Source organism: Geotrypetes seraphini, chromosome 3 (assembly GCF_902459505.1).
Source record: "Geotrypetes seraphini chromosome 3, aGeoSer1.1, whole genome shotgun sequence".
Lineage (NCBI taxonomy): Eukaryota > Metazoa > Chordata > Amphibia > Gymnophiona > Dermophiidae > Geotrypetes > Geotrypetes seraphini.
Genome location: NC_047086.1, coordinates 182964408 through 182988723, shown reverse-complemented (window position 1 = coordinate 182988723; position 24316 = coordinate 182964408). Strand labels below are relative to the sequence as shown.

Here is a 24316-nt window from a genome sequence, read left to right as displayed (position 1 = left end):
TCTTCGGCTGTCTAGCACAAGTTTACTAAGGAGGGGGGAGATTTAACTTCTATTGAAGCTCAATAGTTTCTATATTCAGAATAAGATTCCAAGCTATAAAAGCCTCCTCTCTGCAACACACATGGAGCTCTCTCTTTCTCTGTTTATCCTTCTCTTTATCTATGGAACACGAAGCTTGGACCATCACCCCATCCCCCTTTTCTCTCTCTCTGCCTTTCCCTGGAACTTCAGGCTTCTATGTCTCTCTTTTCCTCTGAACTCTGTAAGGCAGGGAAACTGCGTTGCTCTCTCATTAACTGTAATGCTTATAAATATTGCTTTTCTGTAAGCCTTTTTCTATAATATATTCTTTATGCAATCACCTCTGGATGTGCCTTTTTGATTCTACTTCCTGGTGAATCTTCAGTGAGGGAACTGAACCTGGGACCTGGCGTGTGTAAGGGCACCTCTCAAATGACCCCACCAACCATATATTGTGGGGGCTACTAACAATCCTTACATTTATCTTTCTAAAATTAATCCAGTCAAAGAAAGTGCATATATTTATGTCTGCCCTAAGCCAGGTATAATTAGGTGTATGTATGTGCCTGATAAAAATAAAAAGGTACATAAAGCACACATTTTATCAATTACAGGCCTGATGTCCAGCCCACAGCAGCGGTTTTTAAGCTGAATAAAGCCTTGATATTCAATACTGTGCCATATCTGGGCTCTAACATGAATATGGGTATGTTTATCTAGAAAACTGTGGCCTCCCAGAACTGTGGCCTCCAGATTCTCAATTTTGGTGAGGTCTAAGCTCAAAGTGCAACGAGGCACAACATTTTGCCTTGCCCCCATGCTCCATCCCAACTCTCATTTTGCTCTCCATGCCCCTACTCCACAGTGACCCGTCGAAGCAGCTGGTGGGGATCCCCAAGTCCCAACTGAAGAGCTTCTCCACTAGCAGTCATGGCATTTTGAATGGGCTGCTACCACTGTGCTGCTCCCCTCCCTAAATACTAATTTTTACAAAAACTGAGCATGTGCAGGCAGAGGGGGCAGCATGGTGGAGGCCCTTTAGAAAGTGCTACTGTCTACCAGGCTGCCGGTGGAGGCAATGGCATAGTAAAGGAAGTTTGCCCCCGAGGCAAAGGGGTCCGACATCACTGCGCCATGCACTCTCTCCCAGATGCACTCTTCCCCGTACTTGTCTAATCCTATGCTCTGCTCATGCTGGCTGAGCTTTCCCTCTGATATCATCTCCTTGTTCTGCAACCAGGAAGTGATGTCAGAGGGAGGGCTGAGGCCAGCATGAGCTGCAGGTAGGAGATCCTGCTTGCTGTTGGCAAAGACTAGAAGAGATAAGAGAGGGGGAGATAAGTGAATTTAAGAGATTGAGCGACCTCTTTGAGTGGAGAGGGACCTCTTCATCTGGTAAGGTTTGGGGATCCTCGCCACCCGTGCTGTAATTTTGGGGAGTGTCTGAGCCCAAAGTGAGGAGCACAGGCCAAAGAGATCCTGCTATGGCTACATCACCGCCCAGAAGTTAACCAGGCCAGCTGATATTCATATAGTTAGGACAGCAAAAAAAAAAGCTTTCTTAACTGTTTAGGGGACTTAGGGAGGGGGGAATTATCAATGTGTACTACCATAAGACAAGTTATATTACTGTGTATCTGGGTTATTAGTAACTAGGTCTCATTGCACAAAATGGGACCTATGCTAAAACTGCACAAGTTAATGGTAAAATACATCTTAACAATGTTTAATAACAAATGGCAGGGTATCTTAACAATAGTCCCTACTAATAACTTCCCCCCTGAATATCACCACTAAATGGTTGTGCTGGCTTTGTCCCCCTCTCCTCCCCGATTGTCTTGGCACTAACTGGAAAGTCCTGCTGGTCACAGGCAAAATTCAGCAGCACTATCTATTGAAGTGTCACTGAATATGGTGGATGTCAAGCTCAGCAGGTTTTAATTGGGCAGGAGTTTCTCTTGACCATGAGAGCAGAGTGCTTCTAAGGCCTGCAAAGTCCTCCTTTGCAGTTTCAGCCTTTTGCTTTGCGCTTATATCTCACTGCTGATAGTGAACAGAAAACTATTGACCTGGAATGTCACATGATCATCCACAAGTGAACTGCAAACAAATTCTTCCATAACAGTCAAAGAACACTTAAGAACTGAAGCTTTCTCTTTTAATCTTTTTGGCAGACAAAGTATGGGGCGGGAGGGGGAGAGAAGGGCACGAAAACCAAACAAGTCTGAACATGATTATTCCCTCCCCCCCTTTTTTTTAATGGAAAGTTAAGCTAATCGTGGCAGGAACTAGAATTTCTATTAATAATAAAAATGATAGAGGCTGGTGGCACTTTATAGACTAAACATCTGATGAAGAGAACTCTTGCCCTTGATAGCTCATACCTCAATTAACTGGCTACTCTGAAAGTGGTGTACCTAGCATATGTGACACCCGAGGCCCATCATTTTTTGACCCCCCCCCCACCATCTGTTTGAAAAACATGATTTTTAGTAACAATCCACACGTCACACAAGAGTGTACCTAGGAAAAGGCAGCATCTTACATACTGCAGTGAGCAGTACAACATCAATACACCCATTGTAAAACTAAACAAGCCAGACTAGTACAGATCAATCCTGCACAATCAATCCTAACAGAAAACCATGTCTTTCGAACACACAGAACACAGAAAACACCTTCGCCTAGTATGGAATATTTAATCACAAACTAACCCCTCCCTCTTTTACAAAACTGTAGTATGGTTTTTAGCCATGGTGGTAACAGCTCAGACTCTCATAGAATTCTGAGTATCAGAACTGTTACCATCACGGCCGGCACCAAAAAATGCTCTACAGTTTTGTAAAAGTGGGGATAAAATTGAAATATGTAGATAAAGGTTAAATTGGACCAAACAAATCTGGTTAACCAAGAAGCTGAACTCTGCATACAATGCAACACCACAGAAACAGTGATGCATCTCCCTTAAAGCAAAAAAATAAATAAATATAATTTTTTTCTCTACCTTGTCTTCTCTGGTTTCTGCTTTCCTCATCTTTTTGTCACTCTATTCTTTTCATCTCTGTCTACCCTCTCTGGCATCTTCTCTCCTTCTATTCCCCTTCCAGAAACTTTATGCCTCCACCTTCCATCTCTCCCTTCACCCACATTGGTCTGGTATCCATCTTCTTCCCTTTGCTCCTCCAATGGTCTGGCATCTCTCTCCTCTTCTTCCCTTCCCTCTCCTACACCCCAAGGTCTCCCTTCACCCCACTTCCATCAGCATCTGCCCCCTTTCTTTCCCTCCAACCCAATTCCATCCAGTATCCTTCCAACTTATGTCTCTCTCTTCTTTTCCTGAACATCAATTCCATGAGCATCTGCCCCCTTTCTTTCCCTCCAACCCAATTCCATCCAGTATCCTTCCCCCTTATGTCTCTCTCTCTTTTCCTTTAACATGAATTCAATCAGCATCTGCCCCCTTTCTTTCCAGCCAACCCAATTCCAGTATCCTTCCCCCTTATGTCTCTCTCTCCTTTCCCTGCACACAAATTCCATCAGCATCTACCCCCTTTCTCCCCTTCTACCACCCTTCCATACCACCCTGTTCCCCTTTCTCTCCCTCTACCACCCTTCTATGCTCCTCTCTCCCTCCAAACCAGCAAGGTTCCGCGATGACTGCTTCTGCTGCCTCTGTTCTAGAAGATGTAAGTGATGTCGGAGGGGGTGGTCTGGCAGATGCAGGGAGTTGCGGCAAGGTCCCGCACCCCCCTCCCCGACCTTGGTACTCCATTGCTTGTAGCATAAGATGTCACTGGCCTCTGTCATTTTTGCTACTTGCGACTGACATGATTACCATTTCATCCTTTTACTAAACTACACTAAAAAGTGGCCTTGCGACACTTGAGCAGAATTATGCAGAACAACTACTATTGATCTGCTACTCTAGAGAGAAGTGTGTTTTGTGTCTGACTTTTCTAGTTCTTGCCTCTGATGCAGCCTTCAGGCTAAACATGGCCACATTAGGCACATGTTTTGTTAAGATTAAACTATTTTGCTTCATATGTTTGTTTGGTCTGCTGTTTGGTCAGCTGTTTTTTCGGAGGTTTTACCACAGCGACCAGTGATTAAAAAAACCCCTAACACGGCTTGATAAAAGGGGGGTCTAAAACATTGTGATAGTTTGTTTTTTTAATTAAGAATTTCAAAGAATACTGTATACTCAAATATAAACCAAGATTTTTGGGCCCAAAAATGGGGGGTCTCAATTTATATTTGGGTCAGCGTCCACCTGCTCCCTTCCCAAATCTGTTGCAGACCTCCACGTGGCCTGCCGTCAAACTTGGTGGCACAATGGTGTTCCTGGACAGGAGGGATCTCTCCTACCTCCTGTCCCAGTTGATTAATAACTCTCACTTCCCTCCTGCCTCCCTGATTAGTAAAAAGCAGTGAACTGGGGCAAAAGTGATCTTCCTATATTCCTGCCCCGTGCAGAGCTGCTATCTGAATGGCTTCCACAAGTTCTTGCAGCAACCTCCCAAGTTCCCATGGTCTTGCGAGGTTGCGTGAGAACTCATAGCAGCCATTCAGATAGCAGCTGTGCATGGGGCAGGAGGATAGAAAGATCGCTCCTGCCCCAGTTCATCGTTGGACCTCCAGGGATTTTAAGGGTATGCTTTATACTAATCAGGAAGACAGGTGGGAGGTGAGAGTTGTTAGAGTCAGCTGAGACAGGAGACGGGAGGGATTCTTCCTATTCCAGCCCACTGCTGGACCACCAAGTATGCTTTTTACTAATTGGGGAGGCGGGAGGGAGGTGAGAGTTGTTTGCTGGGACAGAAGATGGGAAGGGCTTACGGCACGCCTGGTGGAGGTCTGCAAGGCATCAGAAGAGAGGGAGGACAAGGAGGGAGGGGGACAGCTTGTAGAGCCTGGCCAGGACAGGGAGGGAGGGGGGGAAGTATGCAGAATCTGGCAGGACAGGGAACTTGAATATAACGCTCCCCCCTGCCCCCGCTTTACATTCAAGTCAACCATTTTTCCTCCTTTTATTGGGGGGGGAGTTACCTCAGTTTATATTCAGATTGGTTTATATTTGAGTGTATATGATATTACTTGTCCACAAACAGGAAAAAGTTCACAGAAAAATCACTCCAAAAAGGAGAGAAAAAAATAAAAGAAACTCCCATACAATGAAATAGTTAGTCCTAGAAGTGAAACCTCTAGCAGTCCCAAATAATGGAGATCCAACAGAAATGAACAGAGAATTCCATAAAGAAGAAAAAAAAATTGTTGATATTAACGAACATTTGGACAGCTACCCTGCCATTTGTTATTAAACATTACCATACTCAAGAACCTGTACCAAACAATCTAGGCATCAAAGGATGGGTAAGTTTTGAAAGCTATATATCTTTTAAAATGACTAAAAATTGCCACCCTGTGGACAGGTAAAAGTATCAGTATTGTGGAAGTGTTCCTAGCAGTAGGGTTAGGGTACAAATTACTACAATGTATGTAGTGGTACCTGGTAAAAAGCTGGTGCCACGTTCTTTTTTTTATTATTATTCATTTGTTACAGATTATATAACAAACATTCAGGAATATCAATTACAACCATCAACATAAACACTCTAAAGAAGAAAAATAAAATCATTCAGTCATCTAGCCTACATTATCTGGCCACAAGTACCATTCCTTTAGCAGGATCCATTTACCCCCTCTTCTACGAAACTGTGCTAGTGGTTTTTAGCACCGAGAGCCGTGCTGAATGGCCCGCGCTGCTCCTGACACTCATTGAGTTCCTATGAGCGTCGGGAGCAGCGCAGGCCATTCAGCGCAACTCTCTGCGCTAAAAACCGCTAGCGCGGTTTCGTAGAAGAGGGGGTTAGTAAAAAGAAAACACATTTTAACTGCTTGGCAGGCAAAATATGGCACTTCCTATATATGTCACCAATTGTCCTCCCTAATAAGAAAATAAAGCCCCAAAGAAATGAATTCTAGGATACTGTCTGCACAGGTTTGTCTTTTAGAATACCTTCTAACTGAACTGGATCTAAAAAGATATATTTATTACTTGCATACAAGACGAGGCATTTAGAAGGAAATTTTAAGAAGAAAGTTGCACCCACCGCTAAGGCCACGTTCTGGTGCCACTTTTTTGGTACTGTTTTCCTTAGGGAATTTTTAAAGGTAAAGATGCAGAATGACTGCAGGTGAAAGACCCACAGACTATGCAGCAACATGGGCAGTTTGAAAATGGCTTTAAAGGGGTTAATTTCATTATCCAAGTTTCCAAGTTTCTTAAAATTTTTGATAAAATGCCAATCATACATTCTTATGCATTTAACAGTTAAAAAATTAAAAAGGGGGGCAATTAACGGATTTATTAATGACACAACAGTATTTACATGGAAACAACGAAATAGAAGGGAGAAATACAATTTTTAAAGAACAACTAAGGTTAAAAACAAGAGGAAAAGGGAGGGATCATGTCAGAGTTAAATATAAATAAACAGAATTTGGAATGGAAGGATCCCTTTCCATTGCAAATGCAAGCAGTGTCTCACTTCCGGCTCACCACACAATTGTTTCCCACGTACTCACCTTTATAGGACCCCCAGGGACTCCTGAAGAAGACTTTTTGTCGAAACGCGGACCGTGTTGGGTCCTGTATCCCTAGTGGACTAGGTCCTTTAAGGCTCTTATGTGGATGATTTATTTTTATGTGGATGATTTCAATGTATGTTTGGAACTTTGACACTTTCAAATAAAGTCCATTTAGGAACTTCGTCACTCCACAGAGTTTTTTTGGGGGGAGTTTTGTTTTGTTTTCTCTGGATTTTCTTCTTTGTGGATATTTTGGGGTCAATTCCTTTTGTTTTTCCCCAAGATCATTTAACATTCATAAGCGTCTTTAAATAAGAAGCTTTTAAGACCGCCTTTAAATTTTTCAAGATTTTTCTCAGACCTTAAATGTGGTGGTAACGAATTCCATATTGTAGGGGCTATTATGGCGAATGAGATTGCCCTGTGTGTACTGACGATTTTTAAGGAAGGGACATAAAGAAGGTACTGAGAGGCAGATCGTAAGGGTCTTGGAGGATCATGAGGAATGAGGAGCTTACGAATAAAAGAAGGTTCCTTGGAGTCCATAGTTTTAAAAGAGATTAAGGCAATTTTATAAGTAATGCGATGATAGATTGGCAACCAGTGTGCACCTTTCAGCAAGGGTGCGACGTGGTCAAATTTTTTAAGCTTAATTTAGACATAGGCACCTATTTCTTTTATAAAGTAGGTTCTCAAGGCTGTTCCTAATATTGATCAATTTTATACTTGCTACAAAGCAAGTATAAATGTATACAAGTCACTCCATGGGTATACAGTAGTGCTGCCTGATTCAGGGAAACTTTTTTGATTCGATTCACTTTTCCTGTCCAATCGGGCATTTTTTTCAAACGGTCTGGCAGGTTTATTTTTGTAGCCTCTTCACCCACCCCCATCCCCTTTGCCCTCTCCAAACCCATACCAGTTCTATGGTGTAAACAAAACAAATAAGACTTTTCCTCTCTCTATTAGGTCCTAGTTAACGCTTGTCTAACACCAGTTCTGGCAGGATACACATTTCAAATCTGACATATTCTAATCACAAAACAGAAAATAAATTTTTTTTCTACCGTTTGTTGTCTGGTCATTTTATTATTCAAATCATGTTGGTCCCAGGCTCTGGTTTCTGTTTGTCTTCTGTTAACTCGCTCACCAGGGTCTCCTCCCATTTGACGTTTTCTTCTTTTCTCCATGCTAACCATTTATGTTTCATCTCTTCCATTCCACTGCCATATCCAACATTTCTGTTTCTTTCCCACAGTCTAACATCTCTCATTCTCTCTCTCTCTCTTTCTCTCTTTGCCTTGTACCATGGATCAAACCTCTCTATTCTCCATGCAGCATCTCTCCCTTCCTCCCATCCATTATTATGTGCAACATTTCTTTCTCTCCACATGCACCATCTCTCTCTGCCCTCCACCCTATGTCCAACATTTCTCACTCTCTCTTCTCCATTCATGTCTTCCTCCTCTCTACCATATGCAAGATTTCTCTCTTTCTACCCCTTACTACCTCTTTGTTGCATCTCTTGCTTCATCTCCTCCACCCCATGTCCAACAATTCTTCCTTTCTCCTCTCTCCCCCCATGTGCAGCAGCTTTCCATTCCTCCTATCCTCCTGTACAGCAGCTTTCCATTCCTTCCTCCCATTTTTGTGCAATAGTTTTCCATCCCTCCCTCCCATCTCCTTGTGCAGCAGCCTCCTATACCCCCTGTGAAGCACTTCCCGATCGACCCTCCCCCCCCCCCACACACACACACATATCAGGAGAAATCAACTTTCGGGTCTCCCAAAGCAGCAGCAGTGGAGAACAGGCTGCTCACGCCCTGCCTGCCAGGGCTTCCCTCTGTCGCATCATCAATGATGACATCAGATGACGTTGTGTAGGGAAGGCCCAGGCAGGGAAGGCCAGGAGTAGCCTTGTTCACCACCTGCCTCTGCCCATTGGACACCACCGATGCTGCTGCCACTTTAGGAGGCCCAGGGGTATTGTTAGGACTCACTGAATTGGCGAGTCTGATTTTTCCAGTGAATCGGTAAATTAATTTGAATCAGTGAATTGGGCAGCACTAGTATACAGGCATGTATACCAAATATGCAGTGAACGTACAATGAAATTCCATTCCTGTTGAATGCCCCTAGGAAGCCCTACTTGCAGATCTAATAAAAGTATACAGTGTCTTACTGACTTACATACTTTAACATATTTCTGCTTGTAAAGCATGCTTTATGAAATCATTCCCAAAATGTTCATCCATTTCTTTGCTTATTATAATGATTGTAACAAAATCAATATGAAGTATTTCATGAAAAGGATATCTTGCAGGACTGTCCTTGAGAGCACTGAGAAACCCTGCTTGCTGTGAGCCTGTGAAAATAAATGAAAAGCAAATTTAATATCAAACTAATTAACAAATTAACTACTAGCATGCTGAAAATTTCAACCCACTCAATCTACTGCAGGGCTGATATTCAAATAAAGCTGAGTTCCTATAAACAGTATATGTTACTGTGTTAGATGCCTAAGGGTCCTTTTACAAAACAGTGCTAACATGTGGCCTTAGGTTGTCCTTACATGGGTCTTTTCCTGCGTGCATTTTTAATGCAGAAAAATGGCAAATTTTGGAATTTTTGTATTAACGGCCATATGATAGCACATGCAATATAAGAAACGAAGTGGACAATGAACCAACAGAAAATCGGAAACAATCACCAGTCAGGCTTTATTGGACAACGTTGTGATAAAAGCTTAAATGACTAATTAGTACAAAATGTTATGATGTGTTATTGAAGCAGAAAAATGGAAATGACCATAGTGCCCAGATTAAAAATAAACAACGGTATAAGAACTATATGAAATGGCATAAAAATGAGATGCGAAGATATAACAAAATGCTCACATAGCTAAGATTTTAAAATAAATGTAAATACATATATAAAACGTGCAATTAAATGTGCAACGTACAATTAAACATGCATACTTTGATATTAAAAGTGACTATATGCGTGATAGTAACTTGAAAGTGACTACAGAACAGATTCTATAATTGGGTGCCTAATACATATCAATCACACTTAGACGCCCATTACAAAATCATGCCTAAATGAAACATAGGTGCCATGGTTTTAAAAGCCTACATTATATGTGCCTAAGTACTATAGAGAATTGCGCCTAATGGCACCTAAGTCCTTCTCTGCCCGTAAACACGCCTACATTGGAGTTAGGCGCTGTCAGGTGCCTATCTTATGTAGAATTGTGCCTAAGAAGACAGGCACCTATCACCCAATCAATTTTCATTTTTTTCAATTATGATCTTATTAAAACTCATAATCGAAGCCAATATACTAATTAAGTTTATTTATTTAGGTGACTTTTATAGAATTTCCCTCTAAATGCATAGGAGCATTATGAAAAAAGTAACAAGAAATATAGAAACATGTTGTGAATATAGAATACCAGAGAACAAAAGGAAGTGACAATGATAAACTCAGAATTAAGGTGATTCAAAGGCACTACTTAGGCATATATCTCAAACATGCTCAGAGAATGAGTTGTCAGATTGCGGGACAAACCCGCGAGATGGAGCGTTTGAAATAGTCACCTTCTAATCATAGCACATGAGAAGTAGTGTATACATTTTTTTTTCTTTTTTTATAACGTGGAAACTCTAAAACTTATCTGATAGAGAAGCTGAATGGGATTCAGAAACATGTTCTGAGTTCTGACTCATTTCGCCAAGGCTTTTTCAAAGAACCCGTATTGCAGCGCTCAGATGTGATTCTGAAATAAAAGAAAAAGAAGAAAGGTTACAATCTGTTTCACACAACTTAAAGCATAGATAAAGGTATTCGACTTATGCAAAAAACAATCATGGGACTTCAGGAGGTACCTGCCGCACTCAGCTGTAAACGTCTTCACAAATGTTGGAAAAGCCAGAAGGATGCTCTCAGAAATTTAAACACCCCCATCGGAAGTGACGTCAGAGGACAGATTAAAATGCACTATCACGAATGGTGCAGGAAATCCCACCATTCAACTTCTTTATTAAGTCCCAGTGGTGTCACAGTTTGCCAGTGGAAAATCCAATACTGTTCCTTTCTCCAAAGGATCTCTGCAAGATTCCCCCTCCATGTTAGTGTTTGAGTGTCTAGCACAGTGTATCTCAAGTCACTGAGGGTAGGAAAACCTGCCAGTGGATAGTTAAAGGGGCCGCAACATCCCCATGACGTATTTTACTCAAGTGTTCCACTATACGCATCTTGATGCTTGGTGGCCAATGTACTGTAGCCCGCACAGGCACTTCAGAAGATAAATTACCCACACTGTGTTACAACTTGTAGCTGTCTTAGGTGAGTATGAGCACTGTAATCGTGGATGGACAATCAGATCATCAGGTAACACATGGGAACACACATTGTCCACAAGGATGATGACCCAGACTGACAGATGTTATAGCCTCAGATGTGTAGTAAGATCTTGTAACTTGATCCCGCAGATTTTTGCCATTGAAAAAAGCAAAACGGGGCAAATCCCTGAAGCTGTCATGTGCTTGTAGGACATGCCAGTGTTTTTTAATCACCTTTTTTATCTGGAACGCAAGATGGGAGTAGGGGAGAACACATACTGGTCCAGTGGCCATCTCTATGGTAGACCCCTCCAATAGCCACTGTCTTTCAGCGTATAATGCCCACTTGTAAGCTCTCTTAATAATAGCCATCTCGCATTCCAGATTAAAAAAGTGATTAAAAAGAACTGGCATGTCCTACAGGCACATGACAGCTTCAGGGATTTGCCCCATTTCGCTTTTTCCCTTGGCAAAAACCTGCGGGATCAAGTTACAAGATTTTACTACACATCTGAGGCTATAACACCTGTCAGTCTGGGTCATTGTCCTTGTGGACAATGTGTAGTGTTTTTCCATGTGTTACCTGATGATCCGATTGTCTATCAACAGTTACAGTGCTCATACTCACCTAAGACAGCTACAACATGTAACAGTGGGGATAGTTTATCTTGTGTAGTGCCCGTGCGGGCTACTGTACATTTTCCACACCACCAGGAGCATTAAGATGCGTATAGTAGAACATTTGAGTAAAATATTGGGATGTTGCGACCCCTTTAACTATCCACTGGCAGGAGAAACATCATACCCTAGTGACTTGAGATACACTGTGCTAAATGCTCCAACACTAACACGGAGGGGGAATCTTGCAGAGATCCTTTGAAGAAGGGAGCAAAATTGGGTTTTCCATTGGCAAACTGTGACACCACTGGGAATTAATAAAGAAGTTGAATGGTGGGTTTTCATGCACCATTCATGATAGTGCGTTTTAATCTGTCCTCACACACCTCTGATGTCACTTCCGGTGGGGGGGGGGGTGTTTAAATTTCTGAGAGTATCCTTCTTCTGGCTTTTCCAACATTTGTGAAGACGTTTACAGCTGAGTGCGGCAGGTATCTCCTGAAGTCCCATGATTGTTTTTTGCATAAGTTGAATACCTTTATTTATGTTTTGAGTTATGTGAAACAGATTGTAACCTTTTTTCTTTTATTTTAGAATCACATCTGAGCTCTGCAATATGGGTTCTTTGAAAAGCCTTGGCGAAATGCATCAGAACCCAGAACGTGTTTCTGAATCCCGTTCAGCTTGTCTATCAGCTAAGTTTTAGATTTTTCACGTTTTTGAGCTTCCACGTTATAAAAAAAAGGAAAAAAAATGTATACACTACTTCTCTGTGCTATGATTAGAAGGTGATTATTTTAGACGCTCCATCTCGCGGGTTTGTACCCCAGTCTAACAATCCATTCTCTCAGCATGTTTGAGATATATGCATAAGTAGTGCCATTGAATCACCTTAGTTCTGAGTTTATCATCGTCACTTCCTTTTGTTCTTTAGCATTCGTCTCTTTGGAAGTGATTTCTTTTTTGAGTTCCATTTCTTCCCGATTGTTTTTGGGTGAATATAAAATATTCATATGAAATGTAAAAAAAAAAAAAGTATAAAAAGTATTTGAGGTAAAACAATGTGATGGGATGATGAAAAAATATGTCCAGTCACAAAAAAAAAAAACTATCATGATTAATGAGAGCTTTGATACATTTACCTTTTCTGTACTAATATATCAGAACAATAAGTTTTTACAGGTCTAAAATATACTGTGTTTCCCTAAAAATAAGCACTAGCATGATTTTTGGGGTAGATCTTAATATAAGCCCTACCCCTGAAAATAAGCCCTAGTCGCCAGCTTTAAAGCATAAATGTTCATCTTACATTGTTTATTAGCAGTTTCTATATGTAAATATCATGGATGGATGTATTAGTAGATTTTACATGTGCTTATTCTGTTATTTTTATTTAGTTTGACTCCTGATGCAGGCCTGTTGGCCAAAACACGATACGCGTTGAGTCATTTATGCTTTTATCACAGTTGTCCAATAAAGCCCAACTGGTGATTGTTTCCGAGTTTCTGTTGGTTTGCTGTCCACTCCGTTTCTTCTGTTGCTGGTGTGTCATTCACAGAGAGGTTTTGTTCTTCTGGTTCTTCTGCCATTAGCACGTGGCCATGAAAACAATTAGCACATGATCTAATCAGTTAGGGCATGGCAATGTTAATGTGTTGATATCTGCAGAAATGCCCATTCTCCACCCCAGAATGCCCCCTCCATGTTAAAAAATACATAATTTTCTTAGGCAGACAACGATTGCGCTGTTTATGGAATCCGGGCCATAGTGAAATTTTGAGCATCAGTTTAGGTGCTCAACCTAGTGAATTTTCAGAGGCCAATTTAAGAGTCTAACTCTCAAAGTTAAAAGCATAAATCCTTTGAATATTAGCCTTTAACAGATCAACTACCATGTCTAAAAGAATAAACATGAGCAAGGGGATAATTTTATAAAGCATTTTCCATATCTAAAACATGTTTTATACCTGGAAAAGTGCTTTTATAAAATAGCATGACTGATTATGCACATATAAATACATTTGCCAAGATGTTGATTGCTTATACTTGTGTCACATGTAGGAATTCTTGAAGATGTACTTTGAGCAAAGAAGGGGTAGATTTCTGATATGTTGTACATGTGCATTTTATAAAATAACCTATAACAATACAATATTACATGTCCTCTTCTCCAAGGACTTACAGGCTTTTAGTGGAGAACAGTGTGATTGGGCTTGAAACCTCATGAAGCCCCCACACTGTCCCTGTGGCGAACACAAATGATTGATCTTCATACTATGGAGAGGTGTGCTGTTTAAAGATATAGATTCGTTAAGTGAGAGACAACTCTCTGTTATTTGGGAACCCTTTTGGTTCACACTAACTGCAGCAGAACGTAGTAGAATTCTTAATTTTCAGTGATATATCTTTGGGATTTAAGGGGGTGGGAGGTAAGAAAAGTTTGCCTCTGGTATTCTATTCTGGATGTTTGGTCAGTTTCCTTGTAGAAATTCTAGACTTTTTATTTTTATTTTTTTTAAATAAAGATGATTTAAACATAAAATAACTTATATACAAGTGTAGAGTACATGCACACATTTGCAACTTCTTTTGAAGAGATATACAGTACATTTGCATGAGAGAATCTGTGTGCTGTTTGGGTTAGTTCTGAAAGCCTGTATTATAAGGGGCATTTTTGAAAGAACATCCAAGTTAGAATTGGGATATACTGCTCATAACATCCAAGTCAGAATAGCTGTTCAATCACAGCTATTTTCAAATAGGGAAAATGTCAGGATTTCTTGTTCAAAAATACATGCACTGAAAACTTTCAAAATGATCAGCCATACTCCAAACTGTAAAGTCTAAAACATGAACTACCAAAAACAAAAGGCACAAAAATATCTGTCTGGCATCATTTTTATAAAAATGGCCACATAAACATCCCTACAGAGGGGACAGCCTAGTGGTCAGTGCAGTGGACTTTAAACATTGGGATCCAAGTACAAATCACACCTTAATTCCTTTATATGTTTTTATGAACACTCCATGAACAGATAAAAACCTACTGTACCTAAAGGCATACCACTACAATAGCCATCACGCTTGCAAGTGCTTTATAAATTCAGGCAGAGTAGGTATTTCTATTTGCCAGGAAGGCTCATATAGTTACACAGAAATAAAAGTTAAAGTGGTTCCCATTGTTCAAAGTCCACTGCACTGACTGCTAGGCTATTCCTTATACTTGCTTCTTGCTGAAATTGTCATACAGCCTAGTATTCACTGCCACTTTCACTTTTTAGACAGGTAACCACTGCAAGATGAAGCAGGAGTCATGCCTTCATCCCTCCAGTGATCAGCTGCTCAATCAGGGTACCTTTGATTTTACCCAGGATGTGATTGAAACAGTTCTAGATAAAAATGTCCTCATTTCTCAACTTGGACCTTTCTTTCCATTCCATTATTACTGAAAGACACCTTAATTTTGGACCCACCCTAGTCCTTCTCAAAACATGCACCCAACACGCCCCCTTGAAATTTGGACAAACAATGTGAAACGCTCAAATTCTGACTTTCAAAAATCGTGATTTGGACATTCTCAACAGATAGGAGGTTTGGCCATTTTGAGACATCCATCTACTTCGAAAATGGAATGGGCCGCGAAATGGCAAATGAGGTTCAATGTGGATAAGTGCAAAATGATGCATGTCGGTAACAAAAATCATGTGCACGAACACAGGATGTCCGGTGCTATACTCGGAGAGAGCCCCCAGGAAAGAGACTTGGGACTACTTGTGGACAAGTCAATGAAACCGTCCGCGCAATGTGCGGTGGTGGCGAAAAGGGCAAACAGAATGCTAGGAATGATTATGAAGGGGATCATAAACAGATCTAAAAGATTATTATGCCATTATACCGGGCCATGGTTCGCCCCCCACCTGGAATACTGCATCCAACTCTGGTCGTCATACATGAAAAAGGACATAGTACTACTCGAAACATACACTAAACGCTAACGCATGCATGTTATCCTATGGACATGTTAGCGGTTAGCGCACTAAATCCAGAGAAGAGTGACATAAATATTCAAAGGACTGGGGGAGTTGCCGAACAACAAGAGGCTAGAGAAACTGGGCTTCTTCTCCCTTGAAAAGAGAAGACTGAGAGGGGACATAATCGAAACATTCAAGATATTGAAGGGAATTGACTTAGCAGAGAAAGAGAGATTGTTCACCCTCTCCAAGGTGAAGAGAACGAGAGGGCACTCACTAAAGTTAGAAGGGAAAAGATTCCGTACAAACGTATGGAAGCCCTTCTTCACCCAGATAGTTAAAGAAATCTGGAACGCTCTTCTGGAGGCTGTTATAGGGGAAACCACCCTTCAGGGATTCAAGACAAGGTTGGATAAGTTCCTATTGGAACAGAACATACGCAAGTAAGGCTAGACTCAAATAGGGTACTGGTCTTTGACCTAACGGCGCCGTGTGAGCGGACTGCTGGCACGATGGACCACTGGTCTGACCCAGCAGCGGCAAATCTTATGTTCTTATCATAGGTACTTATATTGTCTTTATAAAATAAGATATATAAAAACTTGGTTGATAATTTTTAATTCTCTTAGGAGTCCTTTTACTAAGGTGTGATAACCAATTTAGCACGCTAAAAGCTTAGACATCCATTATATTCCTTTGGGCATCTTAGCATTTAGTGCATGCTAATCATTAGTGTACGTTAAATTGATTAGGACACCTTAATAAAAGGAGCCACAAATCTCTTAGGGGTCTTTTTACTAAAAGGATTAAAAATAAACCCTACCAAATACCACATACAGTCCGTCCTAAAACTCCTTGGAGTGATGATAGATAGATGCTGTACCATACAAGTTCAAATCAATAAGACCATCCAAAAAGCCTTTATAGTCATGCGCAACCTACGAAAAATAAGAATTTTTCAACAAAGAGCAATACAGGCTCATAGTCCAATCCCTAGTCCTGGGACTCTTGGACTACTGCAACATCCTCTACCTGCCGTGCCCCGTAAACATGATAAAACAATTACAGACAGTACAAAACACAGCCCTCAGACTAATCTACTCACTAAGAAAATATGGCCACATCACCACTTCATATCGTAACTCACACTAGCTACCTATACAAGTGTGAATACTATTCAAATTCTACTGTCTATTATTCAAAGTAATGAATGGCACTGCCCCATCTATCTAATCAATCACTTAAACTGGAACAAATCAACCAGACAAAGGAGAACTCAGACCCCATTTACCCACCCCCCAATCAAAGGTATACAGCGCAAGAAGATGTATGCCAACCTACTAGCAACACAAGCAGCGAAACTTGATCACCTCCTCTTCAACATGCTGACAACGACCGACTACAAATCATTTCAAAAAGAAATCAAAACCCTGTCATTCAAAAAATTTATCAAGAAATTCTAACACATCTCCATGACTATCCCCACTCTTGTAAATTTCCCAGCAAAGTCTCGACCATGTAAACAGCACCCTAATTTGTAATTCTCCTGGAACTATCCAGTTATCTTCTTCTGTAATCCACCCAGAACTGCAAAGTATTGGCAGAATAGAAGTCACTAATGTAATGTTAACACACACTAATGTAATGTAAAGTTAACACACACTAATGGACATTAGCATACACTATGGCCCATATTATATAAACAGTTCTTTAATATAGGCACCGGTAGGCGCCCTACCAGCGCCTAAGTTAAGAGGAAAACACAGTTTATAAGTGCTTTTAAAAGATATTTCCAGGTGCCGGAATTGTGCCTATGTAGATGCTTTATGATGCCTAACACCACTGTAGGTGTGAGTAACACTGGAAATGGCGTTAGGCACCATAAAGCGCTTCCATAAGCGCCATTCATGTCCAAAGTAGGCACCAGAAATGTAGGCCTTGAAAAACCTGGCCTACATTTCCAGCGCCTACCTTTGCTGGAGGTGTGATTCTTTAAACGGTGCTGCCACGTGATTGACGCATGATCAGCGGTCGCTTCTAAGGCGGCCGTCAACAACGGCGCCATTTAGAGAATCCGGGCCTAAATGCTGTGTGAACTGTTTTATACCTATAGGCCACGTGGAACTGAGCACATGCTAATGCCTTTAGCACACACTCAGCTTTAGTAAAAGGGACCCTTAATATTTTTACCAATGATCTATATCAGACTTATAAAATTTTATGAAATTTGGGATGATCAGAAATTTCTGGCAGTAAGCCAATCACTCCTAAACTGCCTCCAGTCATGACATAACACACAGTAAATGATGGCAGCATAATCATAAACGTTTTCTTCTGTGAATGGTGTGATATCAATCTCATTCTCATATGTGCCTTTATCAGCCAACCAAGGTCTTACACCAGGATTTTCTTCTGTGAAAATAGACATATTTGCAAAGTACATCTGCTTTTTCAATCTTTCAATTTTATTTCTAGCCTTCCTTCGTTCACTAATACATCTGAAAAAGTCTTGCCACCATTCTTTAACCCCCCCCCCTTCTTTTACAAAGGTGCGCTATGCTTTTTAGTGTCCAGTAAATATTGCGCTCTAAACATGCGCTAAACGCTAACGCATGCATGTTATCCTATGACGTGTTAGCGGTTAGCGCATGCGTTGATTCAGTGCACGCCTTTGTAAAAGAGGCCCCTACGTTTTTAGCTATTTGTTCTTCTGCCTGAGCCTTTGCTAGCAATACTTCTCTCTTGGCTTCTTTCAGTTTTATATTCTCTTCTGTGTTTCCACTTTTTGCATTCTTTTGTAGTTCATGAACAGCAACTCTTTTGTCTTTGTCAACCACTTGTTTTGAAAACCATTTTGGTTCCCTTTTCCTCTTCCTCTTGTTTATCTTACGTACAAAAAGACCTGTTGCGCCATTCAGTTTGAACCACAGATTCTCCATCACTTTTATGTCTTCCATCCTAACAGCTCATTTTTCTCTAACAAAGTCAACTTAAAATCCAGGCCTTTGAGCTATGTATGTCTGCACAACACTTTAGTTCTTACATCATACGGTATTGACCACTACCTCCATTTGCAAGCATTGCCCCTCCCCTTGTGGGTTCTGTCACCATTTGTCTGAGTAATGCACATTGAAAAGCACGCCAGCCTCGGCTCACCCTCTGTTCGCAGATATCAAACTTTGTTGCACAGGCTGCAGGCATTTGTGCTTATATGAGGATTGATTCATAAGTCATAGCAACTATTTTTTCCTCTCGAAAATGTGCCAACACTGGAAATCTAATATACATTATACGTTTGAAAGTGTTGTGACATGTGCTTCTTAATAGTGCCACCAGAAGAGAGATGAGTGCAGCAGTCTTAGGTAGAGGAGAAGCAAAAAAAAAATCATTGTTTTATTATGGCATACGATGTAGAACACGAGAAACAAAGTACAAGAACAAACTGTTTTACCGTTAACATTCTTCGAAGTACAAGTTTACAAGTTTATTGACTTTCTTTACCACTTTCTCACTTTAAATGTTAAAAATCAAGAGAATAATTAAGAAAAGAAATACAATAATAAAAAGGACAGCCTCTTCCCAAAGCCATCCAAAGGAAAAACAGCCATAAATAAAAATGTATCAATTAAAAGCAATTCATCGCATGAAACCTCCACTAAAGACAAAATCATAAATACTGAGGCTTGGCACGATAATACCAGCAAAATAGCAAGAAAAAAAGTCATGCTTGCCATAAAGGCAACTAACTAACTTCCAGTAAAATCCCAAAGGCTTGTTTAAAAAAAGCATACTAAGGGCTCCTTTTACGAAGGTACGCTAGCAGATTTAGCGTATGCGCTGGATTAGCGCGCGCTAGCCAAAAAACTACCGCCTGCTCAATAGGAGGCGCTAGTGGCTAGCACACGTGGCATTTTAGCGCACGCTATTCCGCGCATTAAGGCCCTAGCGCACCTTCGTAAAAGGAGCCCTAAATCTGGGAAACATGAGTTCTTCCCTTAGATCTAATGTTAAAGAATTCCATATAAATGGTCCAACAAAAAAGAATTCCCTCTTACGGGTACATTCCAAAGTTGCACATTTTAATTAAGGCACATGAAGATTCCTAAAGGGGGTGAAAAATTCTAAGATATTACGAAGTGGTCTGGGTATTTCTGAGTGTATCACCTTATAGACGATCACCATTAGTTTAAATCTATAGTGTAATTCTATAGAAAACTGGGAGTCAATGGTCCCTGATCAGTAACGGAGTTACATGATCCCTACGACTATTTCCGTAAACTAATTTTATAGCTACATTCTGTAAATTTTGAAGCCTGGTCAAATTTTATTTTGTGACTCTGATCAATACTGAATTTGCATAGTTCAACTTGAGCATGAATAAAGAATGTCATAAAGTCTTGTCTTGAGTGTCATCCAGTTTGTGAGCTTGTGAGTATTACAAGTCATTTCTGCGTACCACCTGCGTCATGCAGTACGGCAGTGGTTCCTAACCCTGTCCTGGAGGACCCCCAGGCCAATCGGGTTTTCAGGCTAGCCCTAATGAATATGCATAAGAGAGATTTGCATATAATGGAAGTGACAGGCATTCAAATCTGCTCCATGCATATTCATTAGGGCTAGCCTGAAAACCCGATTGGCCTGGTGGTCCTCCAGGACAGGGTTGGGAACTACTGGTCTACAGTGTTGGAGATGGGAGACTACTTTGAAGTTAAACAATTTCTACTTTGTTGTTCATGCTGTATAGGGTGTCAAAGTCTCTCCTCGATGGCCGCAATCCAGTCAGGTTTTCAGGATTTCCCCAATGAATATGCATGAGGTCTATTTGTATGCACTGCTTTCATTGTATGCTAATAGATCTCTTGCATATTTATTGGGGAAATCCTGAAAACCCAACTGGATTGCGGCCCTCGAGGAGGGACTTTGACACCCCTACTGTATGCCATAATAAAATGATTTCAAATGTCATGACCGCTGCACTCATCTCTCATCTGGTGGCAACATTAAGAAATACATGTCACAAACTTTCAAACATATATTATATTTAAAGTGTTGGCGCATTTTCAAGACTTATACCATGAGTTATGAATCAACGCTCATAGCTTTCCATTTATATATTGTCTCTCTCACCCTCTGTTAATCTTTCTGCCTAATCTCCCCATCTACTTTCTTGCTGATATGCAAGTTGCTTAAATGGTTTATTTTAATCATTTCTCCACTGCTGTCACTCTTTTGCTTTCGGTTTTGATGGGGATGGCTTCTGAAGTTCTTCTGCTTCGATTTGGCATTCCCACTTTCTACATTAGTTTGTATTGCCCATAATTCTCACTAAGGATCTTTTTTTTCTGCCACAAAAATGTGGATGAGAATTTCTGGTCATTGTATGCATGATAATGAGGAATCGGCTGAAGGACAAGGGAATGGAGACTTTGACCCAGGGTAAAACATGTAAGCTAAAGCAAGTCAGACACTTGTGGAGGAGAATAACAGAGGCAGGAAGAGAGACAGAGCCATGTGGTTTGATTATATTCACACCTATGTTGCAGAGTTTGCAGAGTGAAGGGCCCTTGTGACAGGGAAAACAAGGAGAGATTCTAGCGTGGTTGTTGAGAGGGCATGGGCTGATGAAGACGAGGCCTGGAAAGTAGAATAGGAAGTCAATAGGAAGAAGCACACAGAAATAACAGAACTATGTCTATCCAGTGACCTTTAATAGGCGGGAGGCAGGCGATGGACAGAAATGCAAAATAACCAATGTGCAAAGGTCAGACATAGGCTGAGATGGAAGAAGCTCTTGGGGTGGTCAAAACTTGACAAGAAAAATAAGAAATGTGATAACCAAATGTTCCTTAGAATTGACGCCTATGCTAATGTGATAAGAGGCCCTGATAAACAACCCTGGCCTATATTCACCGTTGATTATGTCTGATGCTAGATATATTATACCTGTAATTATTGTTCATGCCTCTAATTGCTCAAGCCTAATACTAGATACTGAGATAGCCATTGCTGATCAGAACCACCGGAGAAACCACTATCTGCATAGTGTAGGGAATGCTTTTGTAGCACCACTGGAATAGTAAAACTTTGAGAATAGGATGAAGCATTGTTAGAGCAGGGAAAGCATTGCATAGATTAACGTTTTGAATGTCTATCAGGATGGGATGTTTGTAAAGAGATAGAGGAAGTCACATTTCTGCAACATATTTCTTCAATATATTCAGCAATAGTGTACCTATATTATGCCTCACGTTATGTTTTGCAAAATGCTTTACACATGTTCAAATTGCTATAAGAGAAAGAAACTTGAGTTTAAATCTGAAAGAAGTCATGGCTTGCTTTTGGAAACAGGAGGACTTGTTATAGCGGAAAGGGAACCCAAAAGATGAACTTGTAACCTTGGAAAAAATGAATATGCTGATTAAGTGGACTACCTGGCAAGAATGGTATATAAATTAGCTTAGAAACATAGAAAGTGACGGCAGATAAGGGCCAAGGCCCATCAAGTCTGCCCACACCAATGACCCACACCAATGACCCTCCCCCACCAATGACCCTGTAAGAGACTGACCGAGGATGTTTGCACTCCTCCAGGTACAAAAAGTTCTGTTACTTCCTTTCCATTCAATAAAATTCTTATTGTTGGAAATATTTTTTTCAACTTTTGTATCTTCTTTGCTCAGGCCCAAAGTGCACTCAATAGAACCCCAAGAAAGGACATCATCTACATTATGGGCGACTTCAATGCCAAAGCTGAAGAAGGAGAGGATGCAGGAGTGGTCGGCAGGCATTGCCTAGGGGAAAGGAATGAAGCTGGGGACCGCCTTGGGCAGTACTGCCAAGAGAACAAGCTTAGAATCACCAATACCTTCTTCACCCAGCCGAAGTGGTGTCTCTACACCTGGACATCCCCCCAAATGGGCAGCATTGCATGCAAATTGACTACATCATCTGCTAGCAAAAATGGAAGGGATCAATTTTCCTTACAAAAACACTACCAGGTGCAGACGGTGGATTTGATCACCAACTTCTGGTAGCCAAAGTCAGGGTCAGACTATGCAAGATCAAGTATGCAGACATGCAGAGGAAGTTTGATGTCAGCGAGATCCCTGTGCAGTATGCAATCGAAGTGAGTAACAGGTTCAACCTGCGCAGGCAAGGAGGGGTCCAGACAAATTGTTGGCAGAGATCAAAGGCATCATCACTGAAACTGTTCAAAAGCATGTGCTATACACGAAATCAGTACATGCTTGTCTGTGTTCCACAATGTTATTTTTTTATAATTGTTTCCACTATCCCAGATTCCTCTTAGCAATATCTTCTTGCCTGGAAAGATCAAGGCTTGGTGTATGTCAAGGAGATTGTTAGTGAGGAGGGATATATGCAACCCATGGCTGACCTCAAATTGGACATGCGTGCCTGGCTGGAATGTGGCCATGTACAACATTATCTGCAGTCTCTTGCGCTTCCAGAGGCGGTGGTAGAGCAGAGTACGACTTTGGGGGTTCAAAAATGAATTGGACGAGTTCCTGAAGAAAAAGGGATCCAGGGGTACAATTAGAGGGTTACTATACAGTACAAAAGGCTATAGAGTAAAAGAGTAGTAGAGTAATGGATCACTGCAGGTAATTGACCTGGGGGGCCGCTGCGGGAGTGGACTGCAGGGCATGATGGACCTATGGTCTGACTCGGCAGAGGCAATGCTTATGTGCTTATATGAAGATGTGGATTTACTACAATTAATTACACAAGGCAACAACATTTTTTTTCCAGAAACATCTGACAACAGAGCACATTTTTCTAAATCAGTTTTTCATGCTGATTTCAGATCTGTTATTAGTTCTTTTCAGTCACGTAAACTTTTAACAGCATAACAGTAGTAAAAAGACCAAATATAAACATAAATACAGCGAATGAGGTCTAGTTAAAAATCAGTAAATTGAAATTTAATAATAGGACTACCATGAAACAGTTTCAAGAATATACTTACTAACAGTACTGAAATTCAAATGAGAGATATAATCCATACTAAAAGGGAGACATAATATTTATGAAGCATCTAATGAGGTGTACACCTGATTCAGAGGTGGCAGGAGTGGACTCAGTGGTCATGGCAAATTCCTTACCACAATGTGTGGAAGGAAGATTGTGCAGGACCCCGAGTTACCACTCTGTCTGATTTTGATCTACAGTAGAGATCCTCCCCTCGATTCTACATACTGTGCCCAAAGTTGTATGTGCAAATCTCTACACATTACAGATTTAGAAACAGATAAAGGCCAAATGGTCCATCTAGTCTGCCCATCCGCAGTAACCATTATCAGCTCTGATAGTTGTCAATTAACAAGTAATTATTGGCACTAATCAGAATTTACATGCACAACTTTCTAAGTGTATTCTGTAAAGTGGTACGCATAAATTCTAGGGTATGGATCTCAAAAAGGAGGCATAGTCAGGGAAGGAGCTTGAGCAGGTTGCTGGCATTCACAAAAGGGAGGGGCGTGTGAGACCTATGATTAAAAACCTGTCCTGCTGTATGATCATTAGAGAATTGATATTCTTGATGGTGCAGGCTTCTGAGGTCTTCCCCTCCTGTTTAAAAATTTAAAAAATTTAAGAAATTCTCACAAATTTAAGATATTCTCAAAAAAATTTATACAATTGCATGTAGAACCTGTATAAAGTTCGTTTGTTATCTACATTGAGGAGGTTCAGTTCCATTTCAATCCTATAGTAGTTATTCACAAAAGTTAGACACAATATTATAGATTACGCCGG

The 24316-nt window shown here is 40.8% G+C and overlaps 1 protein-coding gene across 8 annotated transcripts in view; it reads right to left on the bottom strand.

The window, feature by feature from the left end:
• Positions 1-24316, bottom strand: part of ZDHHC14 (zinc finger DHHC-type palmitoyltransferase 14) — a 334666-nt gene that overhangs the window by 44862 nt on the left and 265488 nt on the right. For all 8 annotated transcript variants that reach the window (XM_033937038.1, XM_033937039.1, XM_033937040.1 and 5 more), the window contains one exon: positions 8926-8974. In XM_033937038.1, the coding sequence (XP_033792929.1) occupies positions 8926-8974 (49 nt within the window). The remainder of the gene's footprint in view (positions 1-8925; positions 8975-24316) is intronic.